General features: G+C 41.2%; 1 protein-coding gene across 2 annotated transcripts in view; it reads right to left on the bottom strand.

Annotated features, from left to right (window-relative positions):
• tie1 (tyrosine kinase with immunoglobulin-like and EGF-like domains 1) overlaps window positions 1-15,961 on the bottom strand; it is a 104,789-nt gene that overhangs the window by 4,334 nt on the left and 84,494 nt on the right. For both annotated transcript variants that reach the window (XM_059983997.1, XM_059983998.1), the window contains 6 exons: window positions 14,802-14,912; window positions 12,600-12,790; window positions 7,873-7,986; window positions 2,677-2,747; window positions 701-741; window positions 4-100 (listed from right to left, as the gene is read on the bottom strand). In XM_059983997.1, the coding sequence (XP_059839980.1) occupies window positions 4-100; window positions 701-741; window positions 2,677-2,747; window positions 7,873-7,986; window positions 12,600-12,790; window positions 14,802-14,912 (625 nt within the window). The remainder of the gene's footprint in view (window positions 1-3; window positions 101-700; window positions 742-2,676; window positions 2,748-7,872; window positions 7,987-12,599; window positions 12,791-14,801; window positions 14,913-15,961) is intronic.

Raw genomic sequence — 15,961 nt, 5'->3', positions numbered from 1 at the left:
CACACTTCATCATCACAGTTGAGGGGTTTCTCCATTCGGAAGCCCTGAGGTAATTTCTCATAGAGTTCAGCACATGTCATTCCACAGTATGGTGTTCCCCCTGCAATAATCAGAAGGTAATTAGTGCAAAGTAAATATAGAAGCAGGGTAGACCTTATTAATGTTAAGAAATTGATGTGGAAGATCAAGGTCTATTACACAGGCTACCACAAAGCTTGAAGGAGGAAGAGAGAGAAGACTTTTCCAGTGTAACAGTTATGTTTCAACATTTCAAAATCATTTTGAGAATGGGTCATTCTTGTTGTTGCAGCTTGCTTCACCTCATAAACGATTCACGGGAAGGTGCTGGTGACAACTGTTACTTCTCCAGTTGACCTGCTGTATCAATAATCCCAGGCAGTCTTCCACCCACGAGCTAACTGAGCCCAAGTTCTGTTTTCGTTTCTGAGACCAGACCAGATCAGGTTTTCCTGGACTTGCATTACTGGATCAGTAATCCTGAGAACATTAGCTCATGTTCAACCAGTTTAAATAAGAATTTGGGAACCTATTCAACCAATTTTAAAAATCAGCAGGATGATATTGAGAAAGGAACACAGACTGAGGCACGGGAAAAGTTGTGATTTTGAAGGAACACACAAAAATGTACAGAAATTAAATAGTCTGTAGACTACAGAAAGTCATTGCTGCTGTCACTTACCAAGGCTGACAATCTCCCACAACAGCACTCCAAATGACCAGCTAAAGAACAGAAAAAAAATCTACATGTAAGTCACTTTCTAATTGACAGAAAACATAATTTGAGCAGTGTGTGATCAAAATTAGTAACAAACCTAGAGCTGCACACAGTAATTGGGGCTCAGAGTGGAGAGGTCCATGTTCAAGCAAGGCACTCATTGCATGGCGAGCTAATCTGAATGCTCACTGCTTAGTGACGGCATTGAGTGTGAAACATTCAATGTACGGACAGTGACAATGGAGTATTAATCTGACAATTCAAGTAAAGAACTGTGCACGGTCCATGTGGGGACAAGCCTGAAGTGATAAAGATGTGCATGGATGTTTGAAGAACAGGGTCACCACCCCTCAAATGACTTGTGTCAACAGGGTGATGGCATCAGTTAGTAGGATGGTAGCAACGCCTCCACGCTTGCAGCCATCACACCTTATGCATGAACATCCTCACTGTTTATTCTTGGCTCATCCTTCTCAAGTCTCTTGCTTTCCAACCTTTGCTTGAGCAGTTAATGTGTTGGGGATCTCCAAACTGAAAACTCTTACTTATTTTAAAAAAATCTCTGCACAACTTGTCTCACATGTTCTCTCCAGTTAAAAAAAAATCTGAATACAAAGCAACAGAAGTTTTTTTTTGAGTAGCTGGACCTCACACCGCTGTGGTTGAATGAACGCAAGCTGCTTCCTGAGGAAAGTTAATTGTAATCGTATCGTTCCAACTGAAAGCATTGGTGAGCTGACAGGCATTTCCCTGAAAATACAGAAGCTGCTCCACAGGACCGAGAAGTACACTGCATTGTCAGCATTTAATCACTGAAGTGTTTCAATCCTTCTTATATATACATACTACTGAAATGTGAAACTAAATTTAAGTGATGCCCTGGGTGAGGGAAATTCATCACTCCATACATTAATGGAAAATAGGCACATCTACAGGGAGCGCTGTCACAAGAAAGCATCATCCATCTTCAAAGCCCCCATGCTGTCTTCTTGCTGTTGGCATTGGGAAGGAGGTACAGGAACCATAGGTCCCACACCACCAGGTTCAGAAACTGTTATTACCCTTCAACCGTCAGACTCTTGAACCAGCATGAATAAGTTCATTTACCTCAGCTCCAAAATAATTCCACAACCTAAAGACTCACTTTCTCAAGGACTCTACAGCTTATGTTCTCAGTATTAACTATTTTTTTTGTATTTGCATAGTTTGCCTTCTTTTGCACATTGATTGTTTGTCAGTCATTGTGTGTAGTTTTTCATTGATTCTATTGTATTTCTTTGAGAATGCCTGCAAGAAAGTGGATCTCAGCACAGCATATGGTGACATATATACACTTTGATAATAACTGCACTTTGAACTTTGAACTAGACAATGACAACAAGAGAAAATCCTGAAACAGGATGAATTTAGAATCTTTGTGACTGTTGTCTTACCTTCTCACCCTTATAGCATGGAGGGCACAGAGGATATTACTGAGTTCAGCACACTGTGGAAACAGGGCCTTCGGCCAACAAGGTCCATGCCTACCAAGATTCCCATCTAAGCTAACTTGCATTTGGCCCTTATCTATCTAAATGGCCTGATTCTGCTCCTATATCTTATAGTCTATGGTCTTAAGTGTTGTTAATGTACCTGCCCCAACCATGTCCTTTTGGCAACTCATTCCAGATACAGAACACCATCTGGGTAAAAATGCTGTCCCTCTGGTCCCTTACCCTTAAAGTTATATCCTATAATTCTTAATTCTACAAAGCTAGGCAAAAAACTCTCTGCACTGACCCCATTTATGCCCTTCATGATTTCATACACCTCTATATGATCACCCCTCATTCTCGTAAGCTCCATTGAAATTGTCCATAAACACAAAGGATACATGGAAACATTAATGAGTGATGTATTAAAATGAGCAAAACTCCATGCTCTAATGGTTGATTACTCACACATCGCTTTTTGTTGTATAGACACTGTAGTTCAAGGACTCAATTGCCATCCAGCGTACTGGAAGTCGCCCCTAAACAAGTAGCAGAAGGGAAATATTGAGTCTTGAAGAAGGTTCATTAGAGAAAGTACAGGTCCAGTGCAAAATACTGATTAGAAAAATATTATGTAAAAACAGTGCATTTGAAAAATGTACATACATTGCTCCCCCATTCTGCGCGTTCAGTTTTAGGAAAATTTGACTCTTGTTTGGTGTTAGAGTGATTTTTGGGTTTAACACATCTAGCAAATAACTTCAGCCACAAAACTTCAAATTGGAATAGAGACTGTAAATTTAATTTAAAATATAGCTCTGAACAACAGGTTCCTAAAAGCCTTGAATCACAGACCAGACAATGCTGATTAAAATTCATTGAGATGTCCGTGGTGTCGGTGCAAATTGGGAGGTGTGAAGTTTGTGTGTAGTTTCAAAGTACTGTGGACGCATTGCAAGTATGAAATCGTCCTTTGATGTTTAGCTCATAAAATATCAAGCCCCATGTTAGGCCAGCCAGACTTTTCCACTGAAAGTGTCTCAATATGATGCCCGCAGTATCTTGTTTTGTTAAATAAACAGGCTGCTTTAAACCTATCAGTACTTTTCTCCAGCGACTTCATTCATGCAACAAAATTTAGTGTCACAACCCATCGCGTGGCCTGTGATCTTAGCAGTTTAAGTGGGTGAGTATTTTTAAAATTAGCACTCAAACCTGTCTGTTCAGGTTGGTGGTACATGGGAGTGTGAGGTTTCATGAACACGGAGAGCTGAAATGGTAGATATAAAAGCAGTGTGTGTGCATGCTTGTGTGTTTATGTAAGAGACAAAACTTTGTGTGTAAGTTGGTGAGACAGAGCCATCAGTTGCAAAGGATGATTATTGGGGTGTTTATACTCATTGCGAGGGCTGCATTTTAGCATACACATTTTGCAGGGTAGTGTGCCCCTGGTGTAACAGCTGGATGCAAGGGAATACAGCAGACACCATGAGTTCAGGCGTACAAAAGTGGCAGATTACAGGATACCTACTCTGCGGTTCTAAGTGTGTACTGTTGAACTGGTTCATTTATATTTTGCGTAGTGTGGGAATTCGTGTGGAGATAATTCAGGGAGAGGAGTTGCCCAGATATATCTGTCAGGATGGCACGCATTAAGTTCAGGCAACGTCAGGTCAAGAACCCTGATGACCCAAGCCAGCTGATTACGACTATTCATAAGCCCTTCAGCCCCGGGGAGAAATACAGCATTTGTCAGAGTTGCCCTCACTTAAAGTTGCAAGTGGGAATTCAGGGTTCTGGCCCAAACTTGAGGAAGTGGTTGAAATTCACTAGATGCACCCCAAAGATATCCATGTGTTGATAAAAGCGAAGTGCCCAAGGAATATGTGGGGTAGGATGGCCCGGGGGTACGGAATGATACTCAGGCAACAACTTGGAATGCCAGCAATGAAGAAAGATATCTCTCTTGTAAAGGGGAAGGGAGGCAGCCACTGGGGGGAGGTGAGAGTAACTGGGGAACGATAATGGCAGTGATCCAAAGAGCTGATGAGATAGCCATGGATTATCCAGAATGTAAATGTCGGGCGTATGAAGAGTACTCAGGGTTGGGTAATCCAGGGAGGGACATCCCAGTCTTCCTGAAAATGACAAAGGAAGGCTTGAGCTCAGCCCACTAGGAAGTTTTAGACTGAGGGACAGCAGTGGGGTTGACCTACTCTGCAATAGTTTCATGGGCCAGTGAGGTAGAACAAAGAAAGTGCAAGAGAAATAGTGAAGTGGCTTTAGTGCTGCTACTGTGATGTCACAGAGGGTTTGCTTTGTGTACCGGCAGCTGAGGCACGTAGCAAGGAATTGCTGGAATAAACGTGGGCGGATAAAGGAGCTGATACGCTATGGCTGTGGCCTATCGGGGCATGGTTGGAGGCAGTGTCCAAAAACAAGGAAAGAAGAACCCCATCAGTGTCCAGTCTGACCAATCTGGTTGCTGATCAGATCACGGAGCGGGTGAAGATGTCTTCCAGGTCAGGAAAAGGTGTGGGAGTGGCCCCCACTGCCATCGCTGGTGACTAGTAGATGTATACAACAGCATTGTTAGGGAGCCAGCAATGAGACATGTTAGTGGACATAGGGGATTGGTGTTGATAACTGACCTAACCTAGCCAATAACCAGACAGGCTATTTATGTTAAGGATGTAGGAGGAAAAACAGTGAAAGCAGAAAGAAGCGAATCGCAGATACTTGAAACCGGTGGGGTGCAGCTTCCAGTTTATTTCTTGGTATGTCCAAATAATGAGGGTACTATCCTTGAACTAACATCCTAAGTGAAGCAGGGGCCATTTATAGATTTGGGAAAGGGAGAAATAATATGGACAAGTCAGGGGCAGCAAACAGGTACAACCAACAGAGAACACAACATAGCCAGCGTAGCTGCACTGACAGCTGTTCACAAGTCAGTAACGATAGATACGGATACTGGAATGAATCCCACGAGCTCCATCCTAACAGAGGGGGAGCCGCACAAGTGCCAAGTGGAAGAAGAGCAGGAAGAAGATATTGGTGTGAAGGAAGCACCTCTGAGAGGGGAAGCAGAGGAATTTTTTATAGACGGGTCTCGGAGGTACATAGACAGGAAGCCAGGGACTTGAAGGGCCACGCTGAAGGAAACAGGTGAAGAATTAGCTTCAGGAGCACTGCCAGAGGGTCGCTCAGCTCAGGTAGTGGAACTGGAGGCCCTGACAGAAGCAGTGTGCTACAGTGAAGGCAGACAAGAGTTACTAATAGGGTGAGCAGTGTGATTACCTTTTGGGGCAGTTCCGGGTTGTGGTGAACCTGGACTTGCAGGGATAGAATCACGCACTATGTGAAAGAACTTTGTAACCAATGTGAAATGTTGAAGGACCGAGCAACGCAACAGCAGCACACTGCTGATGAGGGAGAGCCAGAGGGCAAGCAGGCAGTCCTCCCTCAGCTGGGTGAATAAGTCCTGGTGAAGGAGCTGCCTGAAAGGGCAGGGTTTGCTCCCAGATGGATAGGTACTTTTATTAAATGACACTTGTGTCTGTGTGCAGACTTGGCGAGGCAGCCAGAGCAAACACTGGACTCAGGTTAAACTGTACGACTCACCTTCTTGTTGACCCCCCCCCCACCCCACCCCCCCGACAGAGCGGGGGATCAAGTGTACCCAGTAACCATGTAATTACAGAGAACCTCAGAGATAAACCCCAGCCGGCCACACCAGACCTGACCACAGCTGATGAAGATATTCCCGCAGGAAAAGTGAAGGCAGAAGCCACCGAGAGCATGACAGAAACCTGCGACCAGCATGCTGAAGTGTGATGGCGACGGTACTCTGTAATGAAGGCCGGCTGCTGAAGGTAAATGATCAGTTGAATAGTATAGAATAGAACAGATATTAGGGGAAATAGATGGGCAGGAATTAAGTGAAAGCAGAGACAGAAGGTTCCACAACTTGGAGAGCATGGCAGACTGAGTAAGATTGCACATGACATCTGAAGGCTGGATGGGGAAGTAAACACAAATGAGCTGGGCCCTTTCAGCAGCTGGGTCCGGTAATCGACTGGACAGTTCGGAAGGGGGTGCCACTGGGAAGGAGGATCTTGTAGGAATTCAAATGGACACTGACCCCAACCCTTTTGTGTGTATTGATGAGAGAGCCTGTGAGCCTGGCCGGTGCCCCCGGAAAGAGAAAGTTTTAGCGCCCAGAGAATGAAGGAGTGAAGGCAAGGAATGTGATCAGCCGCAATCGGCCTGCTGGGGAAGAGCCAACAGGCATACAAATGAGGCCGCCAATCTAAAGACTGTTGTTCAAATTTCTGGAACAATCTCTCTGCTTAGCATTTTGTAGGTAGCGATTAGGAATGACAGAGTAGATGTAGAAGCACATAAAGTAATCGGGGGAAATTGTGAGGCAGGGCCCTTTTGCGGCCCTATTTGGGTAGATCCTCCTTAAAGTTGGTTTTTATTAGTACAAATTAATTTTTGTCCAGGAGGGCCAAGAAGAGAAACTATTAGAGTGATTTTTGTGTTTAGCACATCTAGCAAATAACTTCAGCCGCTGATCTTCTTATCTGAAAATGCTTGCAGGTTGTAGATTCAATTTAAAATGCAGCTCTGAACAATGGGGTTTCTAAAAGTCTTAAATCACAGACCAGACAATGTTGATTAAAATTCATTTAGATGTCTGTAGTGTCGATGCAAATCGGGAGTTGAGAAGTTTGTGTGTAGATTCAAAGAAAGCATTGAGGATGTGTTATAAATATGGAATCGTCCTTTGATGTTTGGCACATAAAATATTGAGCCCCATGTTAAGAAAGCCAGACCTTTCCACTGAAAGTGTCTCAATACAATGCCCACTGTATCTCGTTTTGTCAAATAAAGCTGCTTCTTCAAAGCTATCAGTACTTTTCTCCGATGACTTCATTCATGCAACAACACTTGGGATTAAAATATATTCGCTTTTATCACTGTGATCTTTAGCACAATTATGGAAAGAAATTCAATTTTAAAATCCCATTTAATATGGCGTTATGTTTTACAATCTCATTGCTTCAAGTTTAGTAAAATATCGACCAATATAAAATACACATCTTAATAATGTTTTGAAACATTAACATTAAATTCTATAAAACCTTGTTTATCAGATGAACATCAATATGCAATTAGTATTGATGCACTAGTTGAACTCCCCACTTCAAAACTCTCCACAAGAATGGAAGAAAATAGGAAAAGGCACAGGTCACCTATGGATGGCCTGTTCCTGTGCTGTACTGTTCTATGTTTTGTGTTTTACACCAGTTTTAACTGTAAAAAGGAATAGGAAATTATGAAACTGATGTTATGCAGTCATCCTAAATAGAAAGAACTCAAAATTATCGTTGGAGAAATATATTGCGAGTTACTGTTCTGGTTGAGGGAACAATGTTTACCAGAAAAGGAACAGAATTCTCTGCATTTATTTGCCTTCCTAACGTTATCACCTGACTGACAAGAACAAGCACAAATCATCTCAAAGCAGCTTCCTTCAGAAGATCTTCGAAGTGTCGGCGTTGAGAATGTGCATATGTCCTTGAATGTTGTTAATTAAATGTAGCAGAATCATACACTATAGTGAGGGAAAAATAAGCACGTCTCACTTCATCTTACCATGGTCTTTTTTACATACACCTCTTCTCCTCGGGACAGCCCAAAGTCTGCGATCTTAGCCACTAGGTTTTCTCCCACGAGAACATTTCTGGCTGCAAGATCCCTGTGAATGAACTGGGAAAAAAAGGCATGCATCAAACTTGAAATCTGAAGCGACATACAGGCTTCAAAATTCAAATCAAGTGGGTCAAAACTCAGGAATGAAATAAGCTGGCACAGGAAGTTAGGTTTGAGTAAAGTCCTAAGGGCTAAAAAGCGAACCTTTTGGGCCAAGACCCTTTCAGGCCAAAACACTGGCACTTTATTCCTCTTCATAGATGCTGTCTGACCTGCTGAGTTCCTCCAACATTTTGTGTGTGTTACTTTGGATTTCCAGCATCTGCAGGATCTCTTGTGTTTTCTGCATTTGCTTCCTTTGTCTATTTGTATGGCACTTCGCAGAGCTTGCTCTGCATCGATGTTTAAGTGCAGTGCTGATGCCATTAGTGAGAGTATCCAATTAATTCTGTTTGCAAATTCTCCCTATGACTGTGTGGGAATGTGTTGGGAGATTTGGCTTCCAAAGATGTGCTGGTAAGTTAATTGATGGCTGTAAGTGTGTAGATAAGTGGGAAAGGGTTCATAGGGAAGTTAGCTAGCACATGAGAAAGAATGATTTACAAGGCTACAGGGAAATAAGAAAGGGAATGGAATTGATGTCACGCACTGGGAACTGGTACTGACCTTATGGACTGAATGGCCCCTCTCTCTGTACTATAATGAATGAGTCATTTTAATTTGAATGTCAAGATAAAGAAGATATTTTCAAATATCGAAGCAAAACACTGCTTTTGGTGCTTTGAAATGTAAAACAAAAACACTTACCAAGTCAGGGCGCTGCTGTGGAGGTCAAATTAGAGGTAATATTTTGAGCTCATGATCTTTCACCAGAAATGGAAAATGTTTGCATAATTTTAGGTTTTAAGCAAGACCGATGTTAGTAATAATAAAACAAAGAATAGTTATTTTGAGAGCAGGAGTATATAGTAACAGCAGAATAATTCTGTACTATCAGCATTCTTGTGGGATTCAGAAAAAACAGTAGTGGGCAGGTGGAAGATGGAATGTTGTTCCCCATACTTTCTTGGATGTTTGAAGGCCTCGAGCCCCAAGGTCAGAAAGATCCTTGATAATATGAAGAGCGTTTGGTGGCTCTAGTCCTGTATTTACTAGAATTCAGAAGAATGATGGGTGACCTCATTAAAACCTATTGAATAGTGAAAGGCCTTGATAGAGTGGATGTGGAAAGGATGTTTCCTATTGTAGGAGAGTCTAAGACCAGAGGTCACTCAGAATCTCAAAATAGGAGGGTAACCTTTTAGAATGGAGATGAGGAGTTTCTTTAGCCAGAGAGTGATGATCCTGTGCAATTCTTTGCCACAAGCAGCTGTCTTTATGTATACTTAAGGCATAGGTTATGGATTCTTGATTGGTCAGAGCATGAAGCAGTATGGGGAGAAAGCTGGTAACTGGGGCTGAGAGGAAACTTGGTTCCGCCATGACGAAATGGCAGGACAGATTTGATGGGCCAGGTGGCCTAATTCTGCTCCTATACTGTATCTTATGGTCAAAGATGCACGCATCAGGATGCAGTTAACTGACCATTGCTCAGCATTCAATACTATCATCCCCTCAGAACTAAGCAATAAGCTTCAATATCTTGGCCTCTATACCTCCTTGTGCAACTGGATCCTCAATTTCTTTACTTGCAGACCCCAGTCAGTTCAGAATGGCATCTCTTCCACAATCTCCATCCACATTGATGCCTCACAAGGCTGTGTGCTTAGCTTTATACTCTAGTCGCTTTACTCTTATGACCATGAGACCAAGCCCAACTCCAATGTCACATTCAAGTTTGCTTTCACCACTGTCACTGGCCAAATCAAAGGTGGTGATGAATCAGCATATAGGGAGTTTGACTCAAAATCTGCCTAAGTGGTGCCACAACACCGACCTCTCAGCCAATGTCAGAAAGACTACGGAGCTGATTATTCAGGAGAAGGAAACTGGAGGTCTATGAGCCAGTTCTCATTGGGGAATCAGAGGTGGAGAAGGTCCTCCGTGTTATAATTTCAGAGGACCTGTCCTGGGTCCGGCACACAATTGCCATTGTGAAGAAAGCACGGCAGCACTTCCACTTTCTTCGACATTTGTGAAGATTCGGCATGTCATCTAACACTTTGACAAACTTTAATAGATCTCTGGTGGAGAGTATACTGACTAGCTGTATCACTGCCTGGAATGGACAATCCTACAAAAAGTTTTGGACATGGCCCAGTCCATTGCCGGTAAAGCCCTTCTGACCATTGCGCACTTCTACACGGAGCACAGCCACAGGAAAGCAGCATCCATGACCAAGAACCATCACCACCCAGACCATACTTTCATCTTGATGCTGCCATCAGGAAGAAGGTACAGGAGGCTGAGGACTCACACCACCAGGTTCTGGAACAGTTATATTACCCCTCAACCATCATGCTCTTGAACCATTGGGGATAACTTCATTTGCTCCATCACTGAACAGTTCTCACAACCTATGGACTTACTTTCAAGGACTCTTTGATATTTATTTATTTATTTATTTATTATCATTGTTTGAATTTTTAAAAACTTTGTATTTGTACAGTTGTGTTTTGCACATGGGTTGTTTGTCCGTCCTGTTGGGCGCGGTCTTTCATTAAATCTATTTTGTTTCTTGGATTTACTGTAATTGTCTGCAAGAAAATGAATATCAGGACTGTATATGGTGACTTGAATGTACTTTGATAATAAATTTACTTTGAACTTTGAAAGAGCAGTTAATGAACAAGGATTAAAATGGTCAAGTCAACCAAAAGCTCAGTTTTAAGCTTACAGGTTGAATGAGTCATTCTGCAAAGCCATAATCAACTGCTTCCCTTAGGTCTTCCCATTGTAATCCTTTTCCTCTTTTGTGATAGGGTTCACTTTTGTCCTCATCTTCCATTCCACCAGCCAATTTCCTTTTCATATTAGTTCCCCTTCACTCAGTCTCCTGTGCCGTTAATATTTGATTCATTTCCATCTTCTATCTTTTGTCCCTTTAGACTTGCACAGAACTTGTAAGCCAATCTGGTTGTGGCAGAAGGTTATTGATGTATTAATTTTCTTTATAGTTGCTGTCTGATATGCTGAGTATTTCCAGTATTTTCTATGCCCCTTCAACACAGCAAACTACAAACCCATGATTACATGCCCAACACAGCAAAGTCTTTTTCATCTAGTGGTCTACCATGACACATATTAAGTCAGCTAACTGCAATGCTCTATCCACATTGCTTTTACATACATGCTCACATTTCCTTACCTACTTCAACTCAATATGCAAAGACCATACTTTGTAGTTAACTGCTGGCACTCACAAGCACACCCAAATAGCTTCTGTACATAATACTGGTGCACATGGACCACTTATCCAGAAGGTAGTATCTAACCATATAGATGTATGTAAACGTACAGAAAACAAACACATGCCATACAAAATCATGCAAAGGATATAAATTGGATGGCCCCAAAAGAGGCATGAGGAGGACTTTGAATTTGGCACCTTATAGAGACTGACATAATACAAATGTCTCCAAATATTCTAAACAGTTACTAGGGAGGAACAGGGTGGGGATATGCTTTCACTTGTCACATAAACTCTTCTACTCCCTTTTCAAACATGCAAACCAGAGTGCATGACTAACTCTCATCCACTGATTGAAATGTGGGCTGCCTTGCACAGCTCTTAAAGGGTTGTTGCTCTACCTAGAGTGTTTGGGGGTTGGGGAGCATGGCAGGAGTCAGCCATCTTTAACAGGGTATAACAGGGAAGATGAGAGAAATTACTTCATTTAGATGTGGAGCTCTCTCCCTCAAAAACCAACTGGAACTAGAGTCTTTGAATATTTTAAAGAGGGAGGTACAGTACTGTGCAAAAGTCTTTGGCTAAGTTGCTATGACTTTTGTATGCTACTGTCTTTCCAGTTCCCAAATAAAACTTACTACTACTGAGCTAATACAAAGCTACGTACTCATATTTCTGTTTCCCAACAACCTTCCTATTTTACCCCAAACAATGTACTGAGCAACAGTCTTAGGCACCCTAGCCGTATACAGTATATGTGTCTAAGACTTTTGCACAGTACTGTAGATGGAGTCTTGATACTCAAAGGAATGAAATGTTACCCAAGGTGGACACAAATATGGAGTTGAAGTTACGATCAGATCAACAGTGTCTTTATTAATTGGTAGAACAATGCTGAGGGGCCGAGTGCCCACACATGACCCTAATTCATACATTTACCCCAGAGGTTTGGATGCTCGGGTTTGGAGTAGAATCAAACTGAGATTGATTGATTTTTGAATTTAAAAGCAAAAAAAAAAAATAGATATAGGGAATGGACAGAAGTACTGCATTATTTATTTGTAACTGAAATGCTGACTGGGCTAAAAGAAAGTATTGGCTGGATCATTGTCCTATGTATCAGGAAATCTCCTATCTAATGAGTATTCCATGATTTGCCATTTTTTCATATTTCCCATGTGTATGTAAGCTCATTCTTGGAGCAGTTCATGATTCTCAACAGATGCTGGCAGGTCTGCAGCAAATAACACCCACCATGTGCAAGACACTAATTGTACCGAGCTCGGATCTCCTCACCATCCTCCTCAGGCCTTCCGCTCACCTGCTTCTCACTCAGATACTGCATTCCTTTTGTAACATCAGATGCAAACTGGAGCAGCTGTTGAGAGGTCAGCGTTGACGCAGTTCCGTGCTCTCTTGCAAACACTGGATCTGTCTCCAAAACTCTGCTCTTTCGTAAGAAGTCCAACAGGTTTCCATAAGGGGCATATTCAATAGCAATGTACAGGTAACCTGGTCATACAAGAGATGCAGTTAAATGATTATATTTGAACCTGATAACTCCTTTTGATAGATAGCTACTTTATGATATTTTATTTTTGTTTTTATTTTGCAAAATCTTTGATCTCCCCTTATGTAAATACTGTAAGCTGATCTTATCTACAAAGTTTGTATATAAAGTATGGCCATACTCAAACAGTAACTTGTGCATTGAGTTTTATAGGATTGCTTTTGTGTTTATATTTATTGTGTTCTGATGTTTATCGTGTTTTTTTTCACATTGCATCAGATCTGGAGTAACAATCACTTTGTTCTTCACACTTGTGTACAGAAGAATGACAATGAACAATCTTGAATCTTGAGTCTTGATCTTCAACCCGATACCCAACTTTTGACCTAGTAACTCCTGCGCTCCTTAGAACATAGAACAGCACAGCTCAGGAACAGACCCTTTGGTTCACAATGCTGTGCAGAATCAATTAAATTAGTAACCAAACGGGCAACTGAACTAATCCTTTCTATCTACATAATGTTTATATCCTTCCATTTTCCTCACATTCACATGCCCATCTGAAAGTCACTTGAAAGTCTTTAATGCTTCTGCTTCTACCACCCCCCAGGCACTGGTACCTACCACTCTGCGTAAAACAAAACTTGCCCCTCACATCTCTTTTGATATTAACCCTTAACTCTTCTTAACTCTTAATTAACCCCTCATCCTGTTCATTCATCAACCAAAAGAATCAATTCTATAAATTTCAAAGCTACTCTTTCAACAATATAAACCTTTTATTTTAAAAGCCCCTGATACTCACTTTGAGCTCCAGACAAATAGAATTGAACTAAATCATTGGATATGTGGTCAATGCAGCAGTTATCAAAGAGGATAATTATCTTGTGTGACAAGAGTAACAAACACAAGAGAGACAATTTCCTTGCTGCCCACACACTAACACAATATCCAATAGGGTTTCAGTAAGTACAGGCAGTCCCCACGTTAAGAAAGGGTTCTGTTCCTGCCAATGTCTCCTAAGTTAAAACCATCTGTTTTCTACAGCAGCCCACATATTAGTCTACATACAATTTCTATAGCTAAGATCATAAGGCACAGGAGCAGAATTAGACCATTCAGCCCATTGAATCTACTCTGCTATTCTGTCATGGATGACTTATTATCCCTCTCAACCCCATTCCCCTGCCTTCTCCCCATAACTTGTAACACCCTAACAGATCAAGATCCCATCAACCTTTGCTTTAAATATCCACAACTATCCCCAGAATCTCTATCCTCTGGCTAAAGAAATTCTTCATCTCTGTTATAAATAGATGTCCCTCTATTCTAAGGCTGTGCCCTTTGGACTATACTCCCACACTATAGGAAACATCTTCTCTACACCCACTCTGTGTAGCCTTTCAATAATTGATAGGTTTCAATGAGATCTCCCCCCCCCCCTTATTCTTCTAAATTCCAGCAAGCAAACCTTTCATTTCATCAAATATTCACCCAAACTCAATCCATAATTAAATAAGTGGAACATTTACTGTACGACATCGTCAATAAAGTACATGAACCTATCTTTACTGTCTTGAAAAATTCTTTAAAAATTTATGGGGGAAATTTACATAGAGTCAGATTTGCACAGTTGAAGTCTCCTGTAACCCAAAAAGCTGTTGAATTGGATATTTCTATGTATATTCTGTAGAATGTATATAACTGTAGAATCTTGTGAGGTACACTTTCTGTATTTAATCAGCATAAAGGCTGCTGTGGGAAACTCTCAGACGGAGAGAGTTAATATTTCAAGTGTTGATTAGCTTTCACCAAAATGGTGACCTGAGACACTAATCCTCTCTCTATTGATGCTGACTAATCTTCTGTGTGTTTCCAGCATTTTCTGCTTCTGTTTTCAAATATTTCAGTTTTTATTTGAAATTACAGAGCTGGAATAAGTAACTAGAACCCCTTCATAGAGCTGAGTCCTGTATTCAAAGCAAAGCAACTTTGACAGTTTTGAATTCCTACCTCTGTTTTCACATGCTCCCAGTAGATTAATGATGTTGGGATGATGTCCAAGTTTACACAGAACCTCCAACTCTCCTGCAAAGTCCCTGTGATCATTCTCAGAGGCAAATTCTGTGCAAGTTACAATAGAATAACGTTACATATATTGTACAATGTCATCCAATAGTAGCTGCTTATAGGTGCTGTAGCAACAACCATGCATAGTTACAGAACAAGGTACTTCACATAAATCTTTCACCATTCACTAACCAAGTAAATAAAACACAATCATTATTCAAAATGTCTGTTTTTTTTTGTCTTGCCACTTTATCAAGAAGCCTGTACTGTGGAGAGCATTCCAACTGGCTGCATCACTGTCTGGTATGGTGGTGGTGGGGGTTCGGGGAGCTACTGCACAGGACCGAAGTAAGCTGCAGAGAGTTGTAAGCTTAGCTCTATCATGGGCAACAACCTCTGTAGTATCTAGGACATTTTCAAGGAGCGATGCCTCAAAGAGGTGGTGTCCAACATTAAGGACCCCAATCACCCAGGTTATGCCCTGCTCTTCTTGTTCTTATCGCTACCATTAGGAACGAGGTACAGAAGCATGAAGGCACACACTCAACAATTCAGGAACGGCTTCCCCTCTGCCATTCAACTGTTGAATGGACATTGAACCTCACTACAGTTTATTTCTATTTTTGCACTACTTATTTAATTTAACTAATATATATATGTTAATTACAGTAAATAAATTTATATATAATTTACTGTAGTTAACTTTTTCTCTGTTATTATGCATTTCATTGTACTGCTGCTGCAAAGACAATAATTTTCATAATGCATGCCAGTGATATTAAACCTGAATCTGATTTCACAATGGAAAAACAAGAACTGAGATAGCCTCAGCAACTTCATTAATTTCCATATTTTCCTTATGAAGCAGAAGGCAATGATTTGTCTCATCAAATCTATGCCAACTCAGAGAACAATCCCACCAATCCCATTCCTAAACTATTTTTTTCCTGAAACATATTCTCCCTGCATTCTCATCCAGAACATCTGATTCTGGTGAAAGGTCGATGACCTGACAAGTTAACTTTGTTTTTCTCATAACAGATGATACTTGTCCTGCTGAAAGTTTCCAATTTTCATTCTTCCAGAACTTAAATACTTTGTTT

Source organism: Hypanus sabinus, chromosome 11, assembly GCF_030144855.1.
Source record: "Hypanus sabinus isolate sHypSab1 chromosome 11, sHypSab1.hap1, whole genome shotgun sequence".
Taxonomy (NCBI): Eukaryota; Metazoa; Chordata; class Chondrichthyes; order Myliobatiformes; family Dasyatidae; genus Hypanus; species Hypanus sabinus.
Note: the sequence above shows the minus strand (reverse complement) of the source record. Positions and strands in the feature narration are given on the sequence as shown.